At 36.1% G+C, this 23,116-nt stretch overlaps 3 protein-coding genes and 1 non-coding gene across 5 annotated transcripts; 2 read left to right on the forward strand and 2 right to left on the reverse strand.

Moving 5' to 3' along the window:
* Positions 1-190: 190 nt before the first annotated feature.
* Positions 191-4,101, reverse strand: rab34b (RAB34, member RAS oncogene family b). Of its 2 annotated transcripts, none has more exons than XM_052537053.1 (11): positions 3,341-4,101; positions 3,046-3,148; positions 2,748-2,830; positions 2,502-2,567; positions 2,305-2,406; positions 2,154-2,218; positions 2,021-2,072; positions 1,850-1,931; positions 1,596-1,686; positions 1,210-1,313; positions 191-1,105 (listed from the first exon to the last, which is right to left on the reverse strand). In XM_052537053.1, exons 2-11 carry the CDS (start codon positions 3,100-3,102, stop codon positions 1,043-1,045), a joined length of 765 nt encoding a protein of 254 aa, XP_052393013.1. In that variant the 5' UTR covers positions 3,103-3,148; positions 3,341-4,101; the 3' UTR covers positions 191-1,042. The 2 variants fall into 2 exon arrangements, with proteins under 2 accessions (XP_052393013.1, XP_052393011.1); XM_052537051.1 differs by having other exon boundaries at positions 1,206-1,313.
* On the forward strand, positions 3,592-5,701 carry rpl23a (ribosomal protein L23a). The gene is made up of 5 exons (XM_052537063.1): positions 3,592-3,732; positions 4,410-4,590; positions 4,836-5,012; positions 5,399-5,468; positions 5,641-5,701. Exons 1-5 carry the CDS (start codon positions 3,708-3,710, stop codon positions 5,653-5,655), a joined length of 468 nt encoding a protein of 155 aa, XP_052393023.1. The 5' UTR covers positions 3,592-3,707; the 3' UTR covers positions 5,656-5,701.
* On the forward strand, positions 4,677-4,746 carry LOC127942383 (small nucleolar RNA Z17). The gene has a single exon (XR_008149306.1). It is a non-coding gene; the product is annotated as a small nucleolar RNA Z17 (small nucleolar RNA).
* Positions 5,702-9,780: 4,079 nt separating the features above from the next.
* Positions 9,781-18,427, reverse strand: LOC127941699 (TLC domain-containing protein 1). The gene is made up of 4 exons (XM_052537054.1): positions 17,822-18,427; positions 14,166-14,248; positions 13,166-13,248; positions 9,781-10,345 (listed from the first exon to the last, which is right to left on the reverse strand). The coding sequence occupies exons 1-4, from the start codon at positions 18,025-18,027 to the stop codon at positions 9,962-9,964; spliced, it is 756 nt and encodes a 251-aa protein (XP_052393014.1). The 5' UTR covers positions 18,028-18,427; the 3' UTR covers positions 9,781-9,961.
* Positions 18,428-23,116: the final 4,689 nt, after the last annotated feature.

Raw genomic sequence — 23,116 nt, forward strand, 5'->3', positions numbered from 1 at the left:
GTCTTCGAGCTTCAGTTACTAAATTTCATACAGCTGTGATTTTAAGATGCAACTAAAGAGACTGTTATGAAGCTTTCCTTGTGACTTTTGTTGGAATTGCAATGCCTTAAGAGACACAAGTCGCTTCCACAAACTGTCAAATGTAAGACACAGCTACTAGTGGACAAAAAAAACCAACAATACCTTTCTGGAATTTTTAACCTTTATTCTCTCATGTAGACTTGAGGGGACATTTCATTACAGAATATAACCGTTCAAGTGGGATGTTTGGTGAGCTGCTCATGTTTGCTTCACAGTGACACTTCTCCATTTACGTCTAAACAAACCTTCCATTTAGCTCGCAATGGGAATCTTGTGTCGTGTAGACGGCAGCAGAGCCGGTGGTCATGAGTGCTGGCATATGTATCATATTAGCCAGAGAAACTCATGATGCAATGAAAAAACAAGGGCTACATTTACAAAATATCCATTCAGAACCGCCAGGAGGGCATTTCATGTGACCTCTTAAGTATCCTGCACATAAACACTGCTGTTTGCTAGGAAAAAGCAAATGTGAAGGCACAACTCATTACCATCAAATTGCAGGGATTTGCATCGCTTCATGTAATAGACTTGAAATTATTTATAGGTAGATTTACATATTTAAATCATTATATGACACTGCTTGGAACAAAAAATTAACACGTTTTTGGACAAAAACCACTGACTTGATCCTGGTTATTTGATAGTCTACTCTATGACGAACTAAATTAATGTGTATCCAGATAATAATCATATAATACAGTTATGATATTGAAAAATGCATTCATATTCATAACTTAAAAAACACATGGAATATATCATGGATTCCTTAGTACACTTCTGATTACATTTCAAACTTCACTTTCAGATGAATTCTTGTAGAGGTCCCCTCATCTCACTGGCCAAGTCCTCTGTGTGTATCATTTTTATCTTCAAAGATGTTCATCTGGGCATTATGGGACATCATCCCGAAGTCTGTACTCAAGGATCACTTCTATGGCCATTTGAACGTTACATACTTTTAGTCAACGACAGCAGCTGGATTGTCTCTTTTTAAAATTTTCATCACAATTGTTCGAGATTTCTGTGAAGAAAAGATGCAAATATTCTTTTCTGTATGGCAATGGTGAAATCAGGGTTAAACATAGATATAAACTGTATATATTGAATGAAAGAGAACTTACTGACAATATCACTCGCTTGTCTAGAGTTGTTCCTCTCCAGCTCAGATAACACAGTCGCCTCAAATGTAAGCGATGCAACCCTGAGGAAAAAATCTCTCACACTTTCCCCTGTAAAGGACAACAGAAATAATACATGTCATTTCATGTCATATGTCATTTCAGAGTCATTCAGATTTTTCAATGTTTCTGAAAGAAGTATCTTGCAACTTTTGAATAGTAGTTTATCAATATTTCACAATAATGCTGTTTTTACTGTATATTTATTTGCCTTTACAATACCTTTTATGTTTAAAACTACCTTTAGATATTATTTTGAACTCAAGTATTTCTGACATCAGCTCAGACAAAACTAGTTTAATTGCAAAGAAAACACCTGTGGTTAAAGTCTACCTGACAGCGCAGACACGGCCCAATACTCGGCTCTGATTTCCTCTGAGATCCGAACGGCTTCTTGCTCCATTACAGCCAACTGCTCTGGGTGCTATGGGAGGGAACGATTCATCTTAGTTACCTCCATCTTGGGATTGGCAATGTCATTTCATGCATCCTTTCTTCTTTATGAAAAAGTTAATGCGACCCTTCTGTGCCAACATCATGTGAAAGTCACAGTGTGGCTTCGAAGAGTCAAACTGAAAATGACTCACACTAAGATCCTTTTTGGTTCCCACGAGGAAGAGGAGAACACTAGATGGGTCATTGTCTCTCATGGCATCTTCAAGCCACTCTCTGAATAAACAGAGACAAGTTGGAGAAAGCAGACAGGATGCATGACTATTCAGGCAGTCTTTCAAACCAAATTAGTGGTCATACTGTACCTTGCATGATCCAAAGAGCTATAATTGCTCAGGTCAAAGACAACAATGATGGCTGGAAAATAAAAATGGATTTTCTTTACAGAATGTCACAAATAAACAGTAAGAGTATGCTTAATATGGTCTGTTTTATTACCTTGAGCTCCTCTGTAGTATGTGGATGCAATGCATCTGAATCTTTCCTGACCTGCTGTGTCCCACCTGCAGTGAGAAAGAGACTTGTGATCAAAGGATGCAACCATATGACGACTGTTTAATAAAAAAAAAAAAAAAAACACCAAACTCACAACTGCAAACTGAAGGGCACCCCGAGGACCTCAAATCTCTCCATCTCAAAATCCACTCCAATAGTTGCTTTGTATGTCTTGTCAAATGAGTCTTTGCAGAATCTTGACAACATAAATAACAAATGTAGTCACCCAAGCATTTTTACACATATTATTATTATTATTATTATTATTAAATTAACATTAGTGACTTTTACCTGTTTATTAAACAGGTCTTTCCAACTCCTACATCACCAACAACAATGACCTTGGCTACATTCAATCTGGAAATTAACGTTAACAATAAAATAATGTTCATATAGTACATTACACATCTGTATCTGTAACCACTCTGGATGCGTTTAGGAAGTTTTGTCTGCATTGTGTGGGCCAGCAACCCCCCTCTATAACAGCAAAACAAATGTTTCTATATTTGTGTGAAAGAGAGAAAAAGAGTGTCTCACCCTGTTTTCTGTCCTTGACATGCATCTTTAACGGTAATATTGAAGCCATCTTTGGTGTGCACTGCAGCATCCCTTGTAAAGTACTGAATAATAGACCAATAGAGATATGTTAGGTTAAACTTAAAAAAAATTACAACAAGACAAAACAAAGAAAAGAACACCTTTCACATAATAATCCTGTCCATCTGAGTCCAGTTTATAACACTCACTAGGTGAGTAAAAACAGTAATCTTCTAAAATGAATGTGTTTCGACAGCTAGGGAGAAGACAAAATGAATATCTAATATAAAAGTGTTACCAAAGGGAGTTCACAGATGATCCTGTTTCCTTTCACAGGGGGTAGAGAGTTCATCATGTGAGAGCTTTAACAAGAGCAAACGCTCAACCATTCTGTCCGGTGACTAGTGGGATCAATAAACATAATAATAACAACAACGATAATATATTAAAATAAAAACAGTAAATAACACCAACAATTAATGACAAATTAACATGCTGCAGTATAATACACAATAAACTTTTATGTCAAAATGCCGATATTTAAAAGGCAATACCAATGAATATTTATGGAATAATAAATAAATACAACTTACCTTAAAAGGAAGAATGCTTTTTGTAAAATTATTCTACAAGTAGCCTATTTTAGACTTGACTAACTTTATTTAGTCGAAACAATTTTGTTGTAGAGGCAAATATTATTTAGTAGGCTATAAGGTTATTTTGTGACAAATGCATTAAACAATACAAAAAAAGTAATCGTTTAAAAGTAACTTTTGGCTATCACTGCGTGACTGTGCTCCTCATAAGCCCCGCTCTGCTGTGGCTGCGCTCGATATTTACAGCGCGCACGTGGACTACAGAACCCATAATGCCTTGTGATGTTCTCGCGATGACTACGCATGTTAACGTGAACCCCTGCGATATACTGAAGGAAACCCCTCTCGTTCTTCCTTTCCCAACATGGCACCGAAGGCGAAGAAGGAAGGTGCGTTAGGTTTATAGAGTTAATTGTATGAAAATTACGTTTATTATGATTATATACAGCTGCGTTTTCACTTAAGTGTAGCTGATGTATGTATGTTTGTGTCTAGCTGTTAAATTAGGCGTCTGGAGTGAGATAACATTGTTTTGATGCCAGAAGTGCCGGAGTGAGACGTGCTTAGTAATAACCGCGGCTAACAAGCTAGCTGCACGCTCACGCAGCCTCGTTATATCAGACTGTCCCGAGTGTTAACCCCATTAGCCAGTTATCATAAATTGGTTGTTTACGTTCTACTTGGATTGTACACAGTAAAATATAAGTAAATGACAGCTTGTCATCGTTAGCAAGTCCCACACACGTGGCTACCCACATCTGTCCATTTAGCATTCATTACCAATCAATTTACGTGAGTCTTTAAATCAGCCCCGAGAGCAATATTGTTTTAAAATTTAAATCACATTTGTGTGAAATTCTTGTGCGTTTTATAGCTGCTGTCTGAATGTAAACACGGTGATAACCATTACATATGACGTGCCTTTTGAAAGTCTTAACAATTTTTTATTGTAACGCAATTAAATGCTTGAAAATGCAGTTTGGACAACTTAATACTCATTCATTGTATGCCATATAGACTGATTTGTTAATATGGCATGGTCATAATTGTTAAAATGTTTCTACAGCTGTCCCGGCCAAGACTGAGGCCAAGTCCAAGGCCCTTAAAGCCAAGAAGGCTGTGCTGAAGGGTGTCCACAGCCAGAGGAAGAAGAAGATCAGGACCACCCCGACCTTCCACCGGCCCAAGACCCTGCGTCTGAGGAGGCAGCCTAAGTACCCTAGGAAGAGTGCTCCCCGCAGAAACAAGTGAGTCTCTTTTTCTCTAAAATTCCGATTGTGATGTATTATGCTTTACAAATGTCCAATAGTCTTGAAATTGGGCTTCCTTTTAGGATGCAAATGATGGGAATTGCGATCAAAGCATGAATTTATATGATTACAATTTTTAAACACTGATGCATCCTCATTTCAGCATTGAGATGTATTTGAAACTAAAGCATACATACAATGTTTAGAACTTGCATGAGTTTAAAATGGATATGTTCTGGCAGGTTGGACCATTATGCCATCATCAAGTTCCCCCTGACAACCGAGTCAGCCATGAAGAAGATTGAGGACAACAACACTCTGGTGTTCATTGTTGACGTCAAGGCTAACAAGCATCAGATTAAACACGCTGTCAAGAAACTGTACGACATCGATGTGGCTAAAGTCAACACACTGATCAGGTAGAACCTGGTTTATTCAAGTCTTTTAAAGTAGTGGTTCTCTAAAAAAAATTGTTAATTGTTAATATATTAAAAACTAAATCAAATGAAACAATGAGTGTATCTCTTATAATATTATAAATGATTAAGTAAATTATTATGAAAAAATATCCTTAATATTTTTTAATTTAATTTTAAAACACACATTCTTCCAGTTTGGGTTAAGTTTGAAAAGTAGCTTTATCAATTTCATCAGAAATATCCAGGGAGCTTTCATATATTGAGTAATTATGCAAAAATGATCATTATTCTGACGTGTAATGTTCTCAAAGGATCCACTGATACAGAGGAAAGGCATTGTCAGATTTGTGATGCATTCTGAATGCTTTATTTATCGTTTCCTGCAGGCCTGATGGTGAAAAGAAGGCATACGTTCGTCTTGCACCAGATTACGATGCCTTGGATGTTGCAAACAAGGTAAATTAGTGAATATAAATGTTTGAAGATAGGAAATCTTCAGCCTCTGCAAATGTAAACTGAGTTTCTGCCTGAATGTTTGATGCATTTAGAAGAACCACTGATGCGTTATTTGTTCTTTTGCAAAACATTTGTTCTCCGACCTGTGCTGATTGTCATCTTTTTCTTGCAGATTGGCATCATCTAAAGTGCTCTTGGTCAGATGTACAGAAGAATAAATGTTTGTAAAACAATTTTTGTGTTTTGTGCCTTTATTTGTTTTACATTTCTGGAATTTAAAGGTTTGAAAATTGAGTTTGTTTACACTTTTAACCAAAAAAAGTGTTCATTTGTGGTCATAGAATTATTATACCGTAGATAACCAGAGCATCAGCAAGTGAATATTTGACATTTAAATTACAACAGTTGTATTAAACCGATGTATTAAATGTATAAATTATTGTAATTAATCCATATAATTTAATTTTGCTCACTAAAATTATTGGATTTGTGGATTGATTTCATTAATTCAGTTTTGAGATGTTCAATTCCGTAGATGTTTTTTAGTACACGGAGAGCAGTGCAGGGGTTTATTTTTTTAATTATTTTTTTTAATCTCAGACTGTAAAACATGCTAAATGAAATGCAGTGTTAAGTTAATGAAAGTAAAAGTTAGTTGCTTAATGTTAAATTTTATAAGTCCCTGTATGAAAACTAATTATAGGGTCAAATAAATATACATTTTAGGTTGGCCTTAAAACACTTTCTTCTACAGGGAGTACCGGAGTCTCTCCACCACGGGATTCTCAGCCTTAAAAAGGTTAAGACTCCCGAATTAAATAAGATGCAAACTAAATTCACTGTCTCTATTACAAAGTCTTGTGTTGTTGGGCATTATTTGCATTTTCCTAAAGATATCCATAACAGGCCAGAAAAAATAATTAATATTCTGTTTTATGTATAAAGAAAAATTCCCAGGGAATTCACTGATGTTATGAAGTGTTTTTCCTTTCTGCAGTGCTGAGGTAGCTGTGTTTGCGGACGCATCGTGTCTAAATAACATATGTCAACCAGTAGTCCTTCAGAAGAAATATATGAGGCTGATGTAATTTCTGCATTTGGATGCAAAGCTCATTGTAGGATTTGAGTATTAGCATGATCTGACACACTTTACCACATAGTCAGCATTTTGTAAAAATGCTTTAAATAATGTATTTTATAATAAAATGCAATCATTGATATAGTTTTGCATCACAAATGGTGCAGTTTCTCAGATTAAGATGACAGTTTACTCCACTGCCCCCTATAGGTTCAACATTGCTTCAGAGATGGACATAAATACATCAAAAAGTATTTTTTTACAAATACTTGCTCATCTAAAAATACTGGTGTGATAAATGTGTTTAATTAAAATGAGTACGTGTAAATAAAAAAAGTAATTGGAAAATACAAACAATATTTTAAAGCAATCATTCGTAGTGCAAGAGGCAGTGCCATTACATTTAGTAATACTGGAGTTAGATACATAAAACTAAGAAACACTTTTCCCTAATTGAACAACTTAAACGTTTTTTTTTTTTTTTAGCCCTATTACGAGACAATATATTGATCCATATTTCTTCTCATTTCTTGTTCAATTAATGGCATGTAAAAACTCTTCGGGTTTCATTTATTGAGCCATTTTCTCTTTCTATGATGAATGAATGAATTTGGAATAGGTCTGAATGACATGATTAAATAATTTAAAAATGATCTTGTATTAAATAAATATTCATTTAAAAAGGTCTGATATGAATGATACTTTTTCATATAATATGTTTAAAAAAACTGTCTGATAATATAAAAATGAATTTGTTGAGTAATATTACATGTAGAATTTCCAAGTAAGATGAAAACAGCTGTCTGATGAGAAATAAAATAAAACCTTTAAAAAAATTGCAAAAAAAAGAATTATCTTTAAATTCACTTAGTTATAAAAAGAAAACTCCCCGATTCCACAAAAAAAGTTTCACTTTAGATAAACAGTACAAAATACATTTTTGAGGGCTTTTATTTTATAATGCAACATCAGATCGTCCTTAAACTGGCTGAGTGACACCCTGGGGCAGTTGACTGTTAATCTAAATGTAATTTTTTCTGTGGAAACAAGGAGTTTCCTTTTTAGAGCTATTCAAAATCACAGGCAGAACAGGTAGAATATGAGTTTTTGGATGGCTTTTAGTTTGTAATGCAACATTAGACAGTTCTGAAACTGGTTGTGTGACACCCTGGGGTAGTGAACTGTCAATCTAAATTGAAACCGGTTAGTGGAATGGGAGTTTTCTTTATAAAGCTATCTGAATTTAGACAAAACTGGTCATATATGAGTTTTTGTTGGGCTTTTATTATGTAATGCAACATCAGACAGTGCTGAAACTGGCTGAGCGACACCCTGGGGTAGTGAACTGTCAATCTAAATTGAAACCGGCTAATTTATCAGGTCATATATGTTTTATATAACATTTTATTATGGATGCGCGCACTTTATTTGACAACTTGTGCACAGTTCAACTGAAACACCCACTTTCTGCAATGATCAAGCTTGGAATGACCTGGACAATTTTTTTATTTAACCCCGACTGGATTCTTTTGAAAGAAGAAAGCCAAAAACACCTAGGATGCTTCGAGGTTCTAATTTTCATTTTTGGGTGAACTAACCCTTTAAGTGAGCTGTAGCCAGCAACTTTTTGCTCACTCTCTTGCATACACTCCATAGTAGCAGAATTGGTTCAAAGTCAGAGTTGGAAACATGTATCTTTCCACAAATTTTGTATGTATGCAAATTGTATAATATTCAAGGTACAGATTTCTAGTAATTGTGCAGTTAATTCTCGTATTTTCAGAAAGTTTTGGAATATTAGTATTAATATCTTGTTTTGCTGCTTGATAATACAAACTGGTGCGTCTTACCATTTTATGTAATGTATTATCTTAATTATGAAAACACTGGTTTGTAGTGCAGTTTTACCGTTTCTGGATTTTGTTATTCTTCTCGTTATACAGTTGCTAATGAATCAGAAGTATCAAATATTCACAGAAAATATCTTACTTCCACATTGAAAAATAAAGTGGATAAATTGAACCAAATGCTATCATAATGTTAATAATTCAATATATTTTATTTTTGACAAATCCCATGTTTTGTACTGTCAATCCCTGCATTGCCTTTTCTTTGAATGTTTTTGTCTCAATATTAATTGTTGTTTTCTAGTAAAAAAAAAGGCTAAGAATTATTAAATTAAGCTTGTGTGAAAAGCAAAATTTCTTAAATCACATATTAAGTATTGTTATCTAAAAAAGTATCTGCCAATTGTATATGAAACTCAAAGGGAAATCAAGTTTATTATTGTTATCCCACTGGCAGATGTTTTTTTTTATTTTTATTATTGTTTTTTTTTTTCAGATTTTACACTTAAATAGTTAATTTTGCAAAAACAACAACAACAAAAAAAAAAAAAACAACATTTACCATCTAACAGAATACTTAAAGGGATAGTTCATGCAAAAATGGAAATTAAGACAAATTTTTTTGCCTTTGGGCCAGTTTGAATTTGTATCATCATTGGAACAGAATTGGAAAAAAATGTGTTCATTATCAACAAATCCATCAAGACATTTGTAGCTTCAAACTTTCTTTTCACGAATATACATTGCATTTATGCATAATATTGCTTTCTCCAGTGAAAAAGTCATTTAGTGTGAATCAGAACAGAAATAAGCAGAGATTAAACGCCATTTACAAGCCAACACAGCAGAAACTGTCAGTGGATTTTGATGTGTCAGGACGAACCGTGGATGGACTTTTTTTTTTTTTTTTTTTTTACTGGAGAAAGCAATATTATCTATAGAGGATTCTATTTTGACCAGAAGCAACAGTTTAAAGTTAAATGCATTAAAGATGGATTTGTTTCTTACAAACACATAGCTTTTTGCTCCACAATTACTCTCTTAGAAAAAAATTTATTTGAAAAGGTACCGCCCCAGTGACAACTTTTGTACCTTTTTTTTCCGAGAGTGCAGTTAACTGATGGATCTCGAGTCATATAGATTATTGTGATGTTTTTATCTTCTGTTAACTCCTTCTGACCCATACATATCTATGATTCTGACGGCACCCATTCACTGTAGAGGATCTATTAGTTAGCAAGTGATGTAATGCTAAATTTCTCCAAATCTATTCCAATGAAGAAACAAACTCATATACTTCTTAGATAACTAGAAATTGAGTAAATCTTCAGCACATATTTTCCTATTTTGATACTGTAAAGCTCTATATAAATAAAGGTGACTTGACTTGACTTTAAAGTTGTTTATTGAGTTTAAGTTTTATTCTAACATATGAAAACCTTTTAAATGTCTCTGGTTCACATCAGACTCTCTCTGGTGAGGTTTGCTCATTCAGTACAGGCATCGATGGATGAACTTTGTGTTAACATTCACTTGAATCCAGTCTTAGGACATCAACCTTCGTTGGTTTAGTCCTCAGCAAATTTACGACCACTGTTGTGAGGATGCCTCTTGCTGAAGAAGTCGGTTCGGAGGAGGCGGTAGAAGTAGATGAGAATCATGATGTTCATGAGCATCATGGTTATCAGGAAGTAGAGGGCATGATCCAACGTTGAGTAGTGGTGTATTAGATACCAGGTGAGGTAAAACTGTGCTCCGAGCCGGAAGGTCGTGTAGGTCACCACATTTAACAGTTTGTTAACGGTGTAGATGAAAGAGTTGTGGGCCACCTTAGCCAGTTTGAGCAATAAACGTGTGTGTAGGAACACACTGTTCACCTCCACAAATAAAGCCACCACTGCGCCTGCCACATACTGATGAGTGAACACAGCGTACAGGAAACACCAGATCACCTACAGGAGAACAGAACAGATTTACAGTTTACACAAAACATGAATAGATATGATTGAGTACATAAAGAATGGATCCTTGTGAGGATGCAGTTATAAACATTGTAAATCTAGCAACAGTATACTTTGTGCTTTCTTCACTGGATAAATGACAGAAAACTGGTCAACACTGCTGTGTGTTTCTAATATACAATGACCGACAGAGTGACAGAAAATTTGACAAATTTCTTCTGACCGACATAATGTCACAACAACAACAAAATCTTCTGTCTCAAGTTATACAAATTGTATCATGGAATTTATTTTTCTATTTTTATTTTTTGGCTATTGGAGCAAATGAAAAAGCAAATAAGAACATTTCTTGTAGTTTCCATTCACCACTATAAAAGTTCGACAATCTATGATGACTTTCACTTCGGAGATCCCTGGAAATGTGATTACAAGTCAACTACCAATAGTTCTTGTATTGCATATTTTCGGACATATTTATCTAATTAAATATGCGCTAATTAGCATACATCTCCAGAAGAGAAATCTAAACATTGAATCAGAATTAGAAAGAGCTTTATTGCCAGGTATGTTTAGACATACATTTATTTGGTGACAGAAGCTTCCACATCACAAACAGAATGACAGTGACAAGACAGATAATAAATAGCATAAAATTAGGATAAGTAAATAGGAATTAACAATGTATATATACAGTACAGACCAAAAGTTTGGACACACCTTCTCATTCAAAGTGTTTTCTTTATTTTCATGACTATGAAAATTGTAGATTCACACTGAAGACATCAAAACTATGAATTAACACATGTGGAATTATATACATAACAAAAAAGTGTGACATTATGTCATATTCTAGGTTCTTCAAAGTAGCCACCTTTTGCTTTGATTACTGCTTTGCACACTCTTGGCATTCTCTTGATGAGCTTCAAGAGGTCGTCACCTGAAATGGTCTTCCAACAGTCTTGAAGGAGTTCCCCGAGAGATGCTTAGCACTTGTTGGCCCTTTTGCCTTCTGTCTACGGTCCAGCTCACCCCTAAACCATCTGGATTGGGTTCAGGTCCGGTGACTGTGGAGGCCAGGTCATGTGGAGCAGCACCCCAATACTCTCCTTCTTGGTCAAATAGCTCTTGATGCCTTCAGTGTGACTCTACTCATAGTCATGAAAATAAAGAAAACTCTTTGAATGAGAAGGTGTGTCCAAACTTTTGGTCTGTACTGTATATATAAATATATATATAAGAATACACAGTACAAAGTAGACAATAGATGGCATTTGAATGTAAATGTCAAACCATCTCACGAACAGTTAATTTGGCACCACCTCTTGATCAGTGAGAAGGTCCCACACTACCCTGTTTGCATTTGTGTAGTTCACAGCATAGATATTTACATACGAAAGCTTCACTTAGGGAAGCAAGTTTTGAATTTTTTTTTTTCAAATATTGACAGTTATCAACAATTATCTGTGCTGGCTGCACATTCCTGTGAACAGTAATTTACCAGAAAATTCCACAGCAATATACAGTGCCATTAACTAACCAAAATCACACTTTCCATGCAGTGTGAGGAAAGAAACTGTTTTTATGCCTGGCTGTTCTGCTGCTCACTTCTCTGTAGCGCCAACCAGATGCCAACAGCTCAAAGAAGAACTGGGCTGGGTGTGAGGGGTCCAGAATGATTTTGCCAGCTCTTTTACTCACTCTGGATGAGTGCAGAGGGTTGTATCGGCAATTCACTCAGCAGTCCAGACTATCTGCTGTGATCTACTAAACTCTGATTTGGTAGCTGAGCTTAACCGGACACAGAAAGTGCAGAGAGTAGAACTATATCAGCAGCTCCTTCTTCCTCATCTGGTGAAGCAAGTGCAGCTTCTGCTGGGTCATCTTGACAATGAAGTCTATGTGGAACTCCCACTTCAGGTCCTGAGAGATGGTGGTGCCCGGGAACATGAATGACTCTTCTGTTGTCACAGTGCTGTCCATGACGGTGAGTGGAGGGAGTGCAGAGGGTTCAAAGGGTTTTGAATCTTCAAAAGGCAGTTTCAAAAATCTAGTTTCATTTCGTTACATAATATTACAGTCAGTGTTTTTTTGTTTTTGTTTTTTGGATCACTCCATAAATCTGAAAATACTGTTAAAAGCCAATCAATACATCAATAAATGTTTTTAGGAAGAAAAAATAAATAAAGTTATCTATGAATAAACCTCTGTGTCAACTCATTCAGAAGATAGATAGAAATAAAAGTGTGAGGTTTTCGTGTAAGTGCTACTGAAGTGGAGATTTCTGGTTAAGTGCATGAGAAAAGCTCTTTCAAGATAAATATTTTAATTGAAATCCACAGACACAAATAGAAACTAAACAAGTGTTTTTTGTAAGTGTTTTTTGGATGTTCTACTCATTTTCTGTTGTAAATATCATGTATGTATCTGAATGATAACCGAGTAACACTTATTTTCTCTGATTTTGTTGCTGGAGTGTGTAATGTCTTTTTTCAGGTTTGGGCCTTGCCAAACAAGCAATGAGAAAAAAGGACAAAGTTCCAAAGGTAAATTTCCCTTAAGTAAAAGCGAGAATGATGAGCAAGCAATCATCGTGGCAGTCCATACACCCCTCAGCTGAGCCCACTCTACCTGTTCAAAATGAATATATTTATTGCTCAAGAACTTGGTCCTGAATCTCCAGTTTTTCCATCGGAAACAAGCTGTGACAATGCCCAAGTTTTTATGGTTTTTAGGTTAGAATTTTTAAGACTTCACATAGCATTTTTTAAACATTTTTCATTGTCTTATGTCATAACCCGTGCATTGACTTACCATAACATGGTGAAGTAAAAACTCCCAAGATGCTTTTGCGTAGCCACTAAAAATAATGTCACCAGCATCCTGAATGAAGTAGCCTGTTGAAGGAGATCAATGCTGAATTTACTGACCAAACAAAACCTTTAAAAATAAATTGTTTTGTTACAAGAGAGATTTCATTTTATATCGTTCCATTTCCAGTCCCTGTATGTGGAACAGGTTTACAGTAGGGTCAGTCAATCAGTGTTAAAGGTGTCAGCTTGAAACAGTTTTTATAGATAAGACTCACAGATGAATCTGGGGATAAATCTTTTTAGTATTATGTACTACCATTGGGATCAAATAATTTTTTTCAGTAAGAAAATATTACTTTAATTCATCAAAGATGCATTACATTGGTCAAAAGTGACAGAAATCCATTTCTTTCAGAAACAAATATCTTCACTTTTTCAAATAAATACTGTCATTTTGAACTTTCTATTTCTTAAAGAATCCTAAAATATATATCACCGCTTTTATAATAAGAAATGTTTCTTAAGCACTAAATGAGCATATTAGAATGATTTCTGAAGGATCATGTGACACTGGAGTAATAACTGCTGAAAATTCACCTTTTAAAAAATATTAACAGAGAGCAGTTATTTTAAACTGTTTAATATTTAAACAATTTTAATATGTCACAACATTTTATTTTATTTTTCAATAAAAATGCAGGTATGATAGCTTATAACAGACAACTCCAGCTTTTTCTACAATATCATTCCAAAAACCTGAGTCACAGAGCAACTTAAACTCTTATCAGGAGATCAGGGTGACACAGAGGCAGGACAGGGATTTTTACATGGTTGAACTTGCAGGAGAACGTGAGAATCAGATAAATTATATGTGAGCTACATACTTACTTGTGTGGTCTGGGTTAACTGTGTTGCATGTGTGCAGTACTGTATGACAGTAATTGCATCAGTGATAGTAATAGTGCAGTGTGTTTTTGATGTCTGCTGATGTGTTTACTGACCAGAGGAGACGACGACTAGCATGTATGCTGATGGGGTGTAGGTGGAGTGGATTTCATGCACCATCACAGGATGCTGTATGACACTGTCGGGACACAGATTCATGCAAACTGTTGATCATATCAACCAGAAGATCAAAATATAACAGGCATGTGCTCAGTTACTGACAATAAACAACACAAAAGAGTGTAAAAAAAGTCCATTGCTGATAAAAGTCGAAAACACCCACATTGGTGAAACTCTTGCTTGGTTTGAGGGATGATTCATTCTATGACAATAAGAATGGTGAAATTTCTCATTCTCATGTAACTCTCATTCATGCCTGTCCAGCAGGTTTTTCCTGTTTCCAAACTGAGAGATCAGTAACTGAAAGTTAAGTGCTGTTCATGAACATTCAATAACTTTTGTTTATTCTTAGACATGGCTTTTAGTACAAACTATATAACAACATCTAACAATAACCACAAGCTATTAAGATATTAACAAAGAATTATAATGTGCTTTGACTCTATATGTACAGAAAAACTGCAGTAGAGCTGTAGTCAAGTCCGGCTTTGTCGAGTCCAAGTCAAGTCCAAGTCCAGGACTAGTCGAGACCGAGTCAAGACCGAGTCCAAAGAGGTTCGAGTCCAAGTCAAGTCCAAGTCCAAAAGTTTCGAGTCCAAGTCCAAGACCGAGTCCAAATGAGTGAAAAAAGGGTCCTATTCAAGACCACATACTTAACTACTGATAATGTTTGTGATGCGAGAGAAAGCATATCTCCTATTCTAAGAAAATCATTTTACATTATTATTTGTAATGATCAAAAAGCATGTGCAAAGTAACAACTCTGTAGGACAGGGGTCTCCAAACTACATCCTGGATGGCCAATGTCCTGAAAAGTTTAGCTCCAACTGGCCTTAAAACACCTGGAAGATTAGTGTGTCTAGTAAGAGCTTGATTAGGTTCAAGTGTGTATAATTAGGGTTAAAGCTAACAGGGGCGTTAAACAAGATCCTGGGCCCTATGCATAGGCAGTCCTGATGGGCCCCCATGCCCCCCACCCATGAAAATATCCAGGTAAAATAAAATATATTTCAGATTCATACTTTTCAAGGGCCCTCTCTTCCTTTGGGGCCTTGCTAATGAGTACTGGTTTTACCCCCAGTCCGACCCTGGGAGCTAAACTTGGATAAACAAACAAAGTTTGGAACTGTAAGGTCAAATAATTTTTATGTACTTTATTTTTTGTTGACATTATATCTGTGGTCAAAAATGTATATGACTATGCCTAATTGGCACAGTGCACAGACACACGCAAAGCTCGGGATATGACAAATGCACGCAGCAAGGCTAGAATGGATACGTTTGGCTCTACTGGGCATGCGCACATAAATACAGCAATTTTTGTCATACTGTGCTAGTGTTTGCATAGACTAGTCGAGCTCTGTCGGAAACAATCGACTACTCCAGCATGCATTAACCATAATGCATACAAAGTGTTTGCAAGTACGACGTGAATTTTAGAATTACAATATTGTGTGGAGCTGTTACTATATGACCTTATCTATGTTGCATGTAAAAATAAAATAGGCCTATGTAATGGTATAATTAGGATTGTGCCTGAAGCCGAATACCTTATTCGGAATGGCACGGATAATGGCTTAAAAAACGAATAACGGACAAGGAATAATTCTGCCTGAATACTCGGCTGAAGCTGACAGTCTGGTGTTTGCTAGATAACAGGTGAGCCAGGGGATCAGCGCCAGAAGTGAATGAATGTAAACTTTATGAGTGAAAAGCGCGCAAATCAAACACCGCATTGTTGTCGCCTCTCTGTGCATCTCTCAGAAATCAGAGCGTTGCAAGAGTAATTTTACCTATAATAATATACATCATAGCTACACGTTATATTATTTGTATATATTTAAAAGGCAAATATTGAAAGCTTAGGCTACCATGATACGAATGAATGGAATAAGCACAGCGCGCTCACCAATCAAACAGCCGCGCTGCGCGTCTCAGTCTCTCAAAAACCAAATCAGTTCTCTCTCAAAAGTAGGCTAATAATCAACATAGATATGGATACATTGTCTACTTGTCCTACATGTTTGCATCTTTATGTTTTGCTGGTTTGCGCGGCACACACACATCTGTTTAGTGAAGTCGACTATACATTATAGACTCGCTCAAAGTGTTCTGCGTAATGAGAATGTGTGCATTGAATGGATTCAGTCGTGTTCAAATGATCACTATGACACGTTTGTCATGACATCTCTCTGCTTGCATGATAAATATTATTTTAGAAATTAATAATTAATTCAGTTTAACACGACATACTTGTTCAGTGATAACTACGAAAAAATATATAAAAAGTCATAACAGTCTTATCAAGTAACTGTAGGCTACGATGTTGTATCCGAATGCAGATAGGAAAAATTTTGTGATTGTTACAGATACAAATACTGGCTGTTACATGAAAATGTAAATATGTAATGTCATATATAAAGTTTTTAAAATTTACATATTTAATTGTTGCATAAGGCTATACATTAATACGCGTTTATTGATAAAAAAAAAAAAAAGGCTATCTAGGTGTAGACGTAAATAAAACACAATCTAACAGGTAGAAAATTAAATTAGAAACATCTAAACTTTTCAGGTCGCAGTAAGTGCACCACTGGTCATGCACATCCTTTCCCGGAACAATACTGAAAGCTAAGGCAAGATGGAGAAACAGATGATCATAGTTGTACAAGGATAGCCATTTTTTAAATGAATCTATTAGCAGAGCTACTGCAAGTGATTTTAAGTGTTGGAATTCCATTTATTCTTTGCTGAAACTTCTGCGTCATCATGGAGAGCGGGTCATGGTTGCCCAGCAACAGCAGACGCCACTGGAGCGCGAGCGCAGGCTACAGAGTGCTTTGGAAAAAAGGAGAGCGGCGCGCCTAGCGTTTTCCACACAGTTTCAGTCGCGACATCATGCAAATGTGGTTTTGTTTTGAAGGAGACATTTTTTTTTTTTTTTTTTTTGCTGGACTCGGTCGAGACCAACTAGAAGACTTGGCGAGTCCAATGGCCAAGTCCGAGACAAGTCCGAGTGCAAATTCAACGAGTCCGAGACAAGTCCAAGACGACAGAAAAATGTCTCGAGTCCGGACTCGAGTCCAAGACCGGACTCGAGTACTACAGCCCTAAACTGCAGTGTCTCACTCAGTATTTTGAGTTGTAAAAAAATGTTTAAACATCCTTAAAATACGATAAATATTCTATAGCAATTTATTAGACTTTTTTTTTTAGATGTAAACAATTAAATGAATTTCAGAGTTAAATAAAACTCTTAATAAAAATATTAAAACTTATGTCATAGAAAATAATTTTCAGATTTTTATGGTTCACGCAAAAGCATTCCTTTCATGCCTACAAAAAGAAAAATAACTAATAGCTAAATAACAACAACAACAAACAAAAAAATAAAAATTTAAACGTGAGCTCCAAAACAAGTTATTTTTATTATTATTATTTTGCCTCTCAGGTAAAATTATAATTTACAAATGAATAAAAATGAGATGATTTAATGACATTTTAATGATGTATAGATATTTTCACTGGAAGATAAAGCCGAAATATTTATCATATATATAAAAAAATGAATGAATAAACAAAAACCGCTCACCAGGTGACGGCCCAGATGCCAGTCAGCAGTGAGTGGACGAGTGACACTGAGAGGTTCCTCCATTTCCACGTCCTCCAGGGGTCTGTGTCCACTGTCCCGGGACTGGGCACAGTCTGCAGGAACCTGTGAAGGATCCTGAAGGTTACAGAACAGCACAAGACATACAGGGCTGGATGCTTCTGGACTTCATTCAGCCATGTGGCCATCCTCCACACTCTTTATTCTGCGTCTCTCCTCTTCTCAGACAGTGAGTCCTTGTTATATTGTTTCTTTGCTGATCTAAACTTTCAGTGCCCTTTCCAAAGTAATCCACAGGAATTGCATTCAGATTCTTGAACCAGTCCCAGTCTTTTTTTCTCCTTGTAATTGACGACAGTCTTCCTTACACCACTACAGAGTCTTTGTTTCTAATCTCCAGCGTCTCGCTCTTTCTTCCACGTGCTGGTGCCTGTCATAGGTGTGGTATCTGTCACAGTACCTGTTTGCTGAACACTGATTGGCTGATGATGAATGGATGTGTGGGCGTGTTACAACAAGGAGTGACAGCTGTATCTCTTTAACTTGAACTTTTTGAGTCAATTTCCCTGTATTCAACAATCCAGCCGAACGCTCCGTACATGTAGTGATATAGCCGCGTCAGCTGTGTGTGTGTGTGTGTGTGTGTGTGTGTGTGTGTGTGTGGGGAGCACAACAGAACAATAGAAGCCATTTAAACTCACAGTCATACTGCTGTCCCTAATAAATGAAACGGCTTGTGTCCTGCAGCTGGATCAAATGACTTCACTCATACTGTCACAGCAGAGGAATGGTTTACAGAAAAAAAGCTTGTTGTGTTTGGTCAGCTTTCAGATGTGATATGAGCAGGGCTGGAAATGGGGCCCTTGGCAAAATTAAAATTAGTAAAAGTCTAGTAACCACGTTTTAGGCAAATTGACAGTTTTACTACAAATAACCATGGTTAAACTATAGTTAGTGTAATAAAACCATGGTTAATTTGTGGTTACCATAGTTTTACTATGGTAATCATTGTTTTTTGCTTTTATTTGTAGTTTTTGGGGGGCTAGACGGAGCAGTTCCAACTGCTTAAGTATCATAACTGTTTAGGCTAATGTTAGCTAGCTAGCGATGCTATCCTCCATAAACATCATCATTATGGTATTCTTCATAGTCATTAACACAGTTTACTGTGCAGTAAAATTTCTATTACATTATATCCAGTAGATGACAGCAGAGGACCACTCATTAGCAGTTGCCGTTTACAATATTTATTTTATTTTTTATTTTTTTCAAGACTTGCTTTTAGATTTATTTTAAAATTGCTATTCTAACTAATGTTAGTACGCTTATTATACTGAAATATAAAGAATAGCAAGTGCAGAAAGTGAATAAATAAGCCCAGACACATGCAGACAAGCTAGAAGGGTAAATTATGTAAATACAACTAGTTAACTGAAATAAATTAATTAATTCAATAACAATGCATCAAATATTTTGAAATATTTTTAGATTTAATTTAATTTGTTAAGAAGTTTTCCCAACCTTGAAACTTTGGTGCTATTTAATTGTCCAACAGTAATAAATGAAATACAATACAGTATGCATACCAGTCGTTGAGTCCGTTTGTACAGGTTTATTATTCCAGTAGATAGAAGTTTTGATTACAGATCGTTCACATCTATTTGTCTCAACGGCTCGGGCTCAGGCTGCTGAAACTGGGAACCTGATTAAATAATCAATTCACTTATTATAATACAGGTCTGAAGTAGAAGCCACAATCAAAACAAATGTAGGCTGGTAAGTTAACAGTAGTGTACGATTCGGTTAAATAAAGACATTCTCACCAGACTGGAAAGATATTTGGTTTGGTGGCATAAAGGGTTGAGGTCCCATCATCTAACAATTCACAAGACAAAAACGAAACTTTATTTTTCCAAGTTTAACAAAAAGAAAACTCTTTAACATTAACAAACATAAAGGACTCCATGAGTAAGGAACACGTACAGGCTGAGGAACATTTCCAACACCCGGACCAGAGAAAGGAGCAGGTCTAAATGAACCCTGGAAATCCGATGACATAGGGACTGTCACACTGAAGTTAGATGCTTGAGAAACATTTTGCTGCATGGGAAACTGTTGGGCCGGGCCACCAAACGTGTTCATGGGTTGAATGTTGAAATTAGGTAGTGGTACAGCAGAGTTTATCACAGGGGCCTGACCTTGAGTTTGATCATATATTGTTGGCTCCTGTGGTCTGAGCTGGTTTGAAATATTTGGACCGCAGTATCTTGGATGACCTTGTGGGTCATATCTTGGCATGACAGGCTGTGCATCAAATCTTACGGGTTCTCAAAACGCATCGCACCTGATGGACAATCAAATCTAGCTGCACCCTGCTGTTCATCATAATTCATTAGTCTAGCTGGGAACCGTGGTTCCTCATATCTTGGTGGACCATGTTGCATGTGAGGATTATCAAACCTTGGTGGATTAGCAAATCTGTTTTGGTGGATTGGGTGGTCATAATGAACTGGGGTTTGAGGGTCAAATCTCACGTTACGAGGCTCTGTGTACCTCATTGGCCTGTGTGATACTACTGGGTTGTTAAATCTCACAGGTCTTTCATGGGCTTTGGGAAATCTTTCAAACCGTTGAGGGGCATCAAAGACCACCAGACCCATCAAATCCCCCCTTATTGCCTTCATACCGAGGAGGAGAAGCATAAGGTCTTGTAGGACCATCTAACATGGGCTCTCTCATCCGGCTAGGTGGCTCATCAAAGGGAGCTTGAGAATATTTGGTGCATCCTGCCGTGGCGTGTTCACCAATGCCATAGATCCTTCTGAGGAGTGACTCAGTGTATTTCCAGGAGATTCACCATGGTTTCATCCACTTGTTGCCTGTTCCAAGAAATGATTATACCCTGGAAGAACCTCTACACTTATAAGACCTGTTCGACTGGTTCGGGAGGGATGCCCTGACAAAACATGTATATCTTGCACTATATTGCACTCTGTTTTGCACTTAATGCATTTTAAATTAATTTTATTTGTTAACGGTTGGCGAATAAAAATAGTTAAAAACAGACAAATGAGGTTTCTGTCTTTATTTATTTATATTTACCTGGGCTCGGGGCCTGTGCCGGGCCTGCTGTTTGCTTGTGCATGCAAGGGCAGCTGGAACATTTTTGGTTCCATTTGTTCTAAAATGTGCCCAAATGTTCACGCAAAGATAGAAGGCATGGTTTCAGTAACCACAGTTAACCACACTGAAGCAGCCATGTCAGGGAGATGCTGTGTGTATCCGGGCGAAAGCAAAAGCACTTTATTTGGCATTTCTAAAGTAGGTGCATTTAGGTATCTTTAAGATTACTTACAACAGAACAGCAACGCATTTTACGGATGACCGTTTCGTGAACCTAGGAGACAAGGTCATTCTCACTTTGTTATGATAATCTGGTGCTTCTGAATCAGCTACTCTAAGTATGTTTTGTTGTTAGTTTAACTATTTGCTGTTGACTGTTCAAAGGTAGAGTTTGGCAAAGGCAAAGCTATGTGTGTGTGTGAGAGAGAGAGACAGGGTCACAGGGTCTTAACCGTCCATGGCTTGTGTGTTGAAAACACATGCAAGTTTGGTCACTGTGCCTGTCACACCACTCTGTTCCCCTTTCGGGCTTGAGCTAATGTTAAAACTAAGGACATTATTAATTGTCTTTACATTTATTTTGATAGATGAAGCTCATTATGGAAAGGGGCATTACATTTTCTGAAAAATGCTTGCAGTGTTAGGCCAATCACATGCACTGGGTCAGTTGGCCAATCAGAGCAGACTGCTCTTGTCAGAAGGAGGGACTTTGTAGAAAACCATGTGTTTGAGAGAGGCGGGGCATAGAGGACCTACAATAATGTACAGTATTTGAAAAAATTATGTGTTTTTTAACATTAAAGCATGTCAACATATTCTGTTACACCAAATACACAAAATAATGATCTTTAAAAAAGCATCAGTATTGGCTAAATCTGGACAACGGTGAGAAGATAACGGGCCAGAACCGCGCCAGCGCTACAAAACACTTCTGGCTGAAAGAAATGCTTTTTCTTCATGGGCCAATCTCGGCTGAAAGCTGGTTGCCATGATTTTGCCAAGTTAGACATGTTTCTGGATCAACATATTTTGTTGATGCTGGATCAACATTACTGTCCAAAAATATAGACTAAACCCATAGACTTATCCTACAACTGATCTGATATTTCCTGAAAAGATATCCCTCAGTTCTGATAAAAAAAAGTTTATAAATATAATTTGTTTGACAAAAGATGATATACATTTCATAAAGTTATAAGAATGGCATTACAAAGGTAACAATAAAAGCCCCTGCAAATCACTTTAAAAAGTTACATTATAACACCCACAACATATCTTAAATTTTATATTATAAAGGGTTTTATAAAATTAATCTAAAAGGTAAACAAAAAGTACCAGTATTATACTCCCAACCCCCCCACACACTTTTGCTCACCAAAGATGCATTTATTTAATCAGAAATAGATTAAATACAGTATTACTGTCAAATATTATTACAATTTAAAATAACTGTTTTTTATTTTAATATTTTATAAAATAAAATATATTATTGTGCTGGCAAAGCTGAATTTTCAGCAGCCATTCTTTCTAATAAGTCTAATTCAAGTCATTAATATTCTTTATATATATATATATATATATATATATATATATATATATATATATATATATATATATATATATATATATACATACATACATACATACATACATATATTAATATATATATATATATATATATATATATATATATATATATATATATATATATATATATATATTAAATGTGGCTTAATAGGCTATATAACAAGTTTTTTTTTACTACATTTAAAAGTTGTTTCAAGCATTTAATGTATGTGTGAATTGATTCAAAAGTTGAATTCTAAGCATTCAGTTTTTAACCCCTTTGCATTACAACACTGTTTCACTGTATCTTAGCAACAGTGAGAAGCATGAGCATTCTGATTGGTCAATAGTGTCATATGTTCAGGCACACCTATGCAAAGCTCTGTGAGATTCTATGAAGTTGTTTTGAGTCCTGTTGCCTGGGAATGTGAGATTGACTGGAGTGTAGAGTATGCCATCTGCTGGTGCAACTAGAGAAAGACCATTTGGCCCTGTTGCTGTTTTTCTTGCAATTGGAAGATTTAAGGCAGGACACCTGAATGAATATTGGAGCACACCGCGAAAAATCATGTATAGAACAAAAAAAAA

The sequence above is a fragment of the Carassius gibelio genome, chromosome A21 (assembly GCF_023724105.1).
Source record: "Carassius gibelio isolate Cgi1373 ecotype wild population from Czech Republic chromosome A21, carGib1.2-hapl.c, whole genome shotgun sequence".
Taxonomy (NCBI): domain Eukaryota; kingdom Metazoa; phylum Chordata; class Actinopteri; order Cypriniformes; family Cyprinidae; genus Carassius; species Carassius gibelio.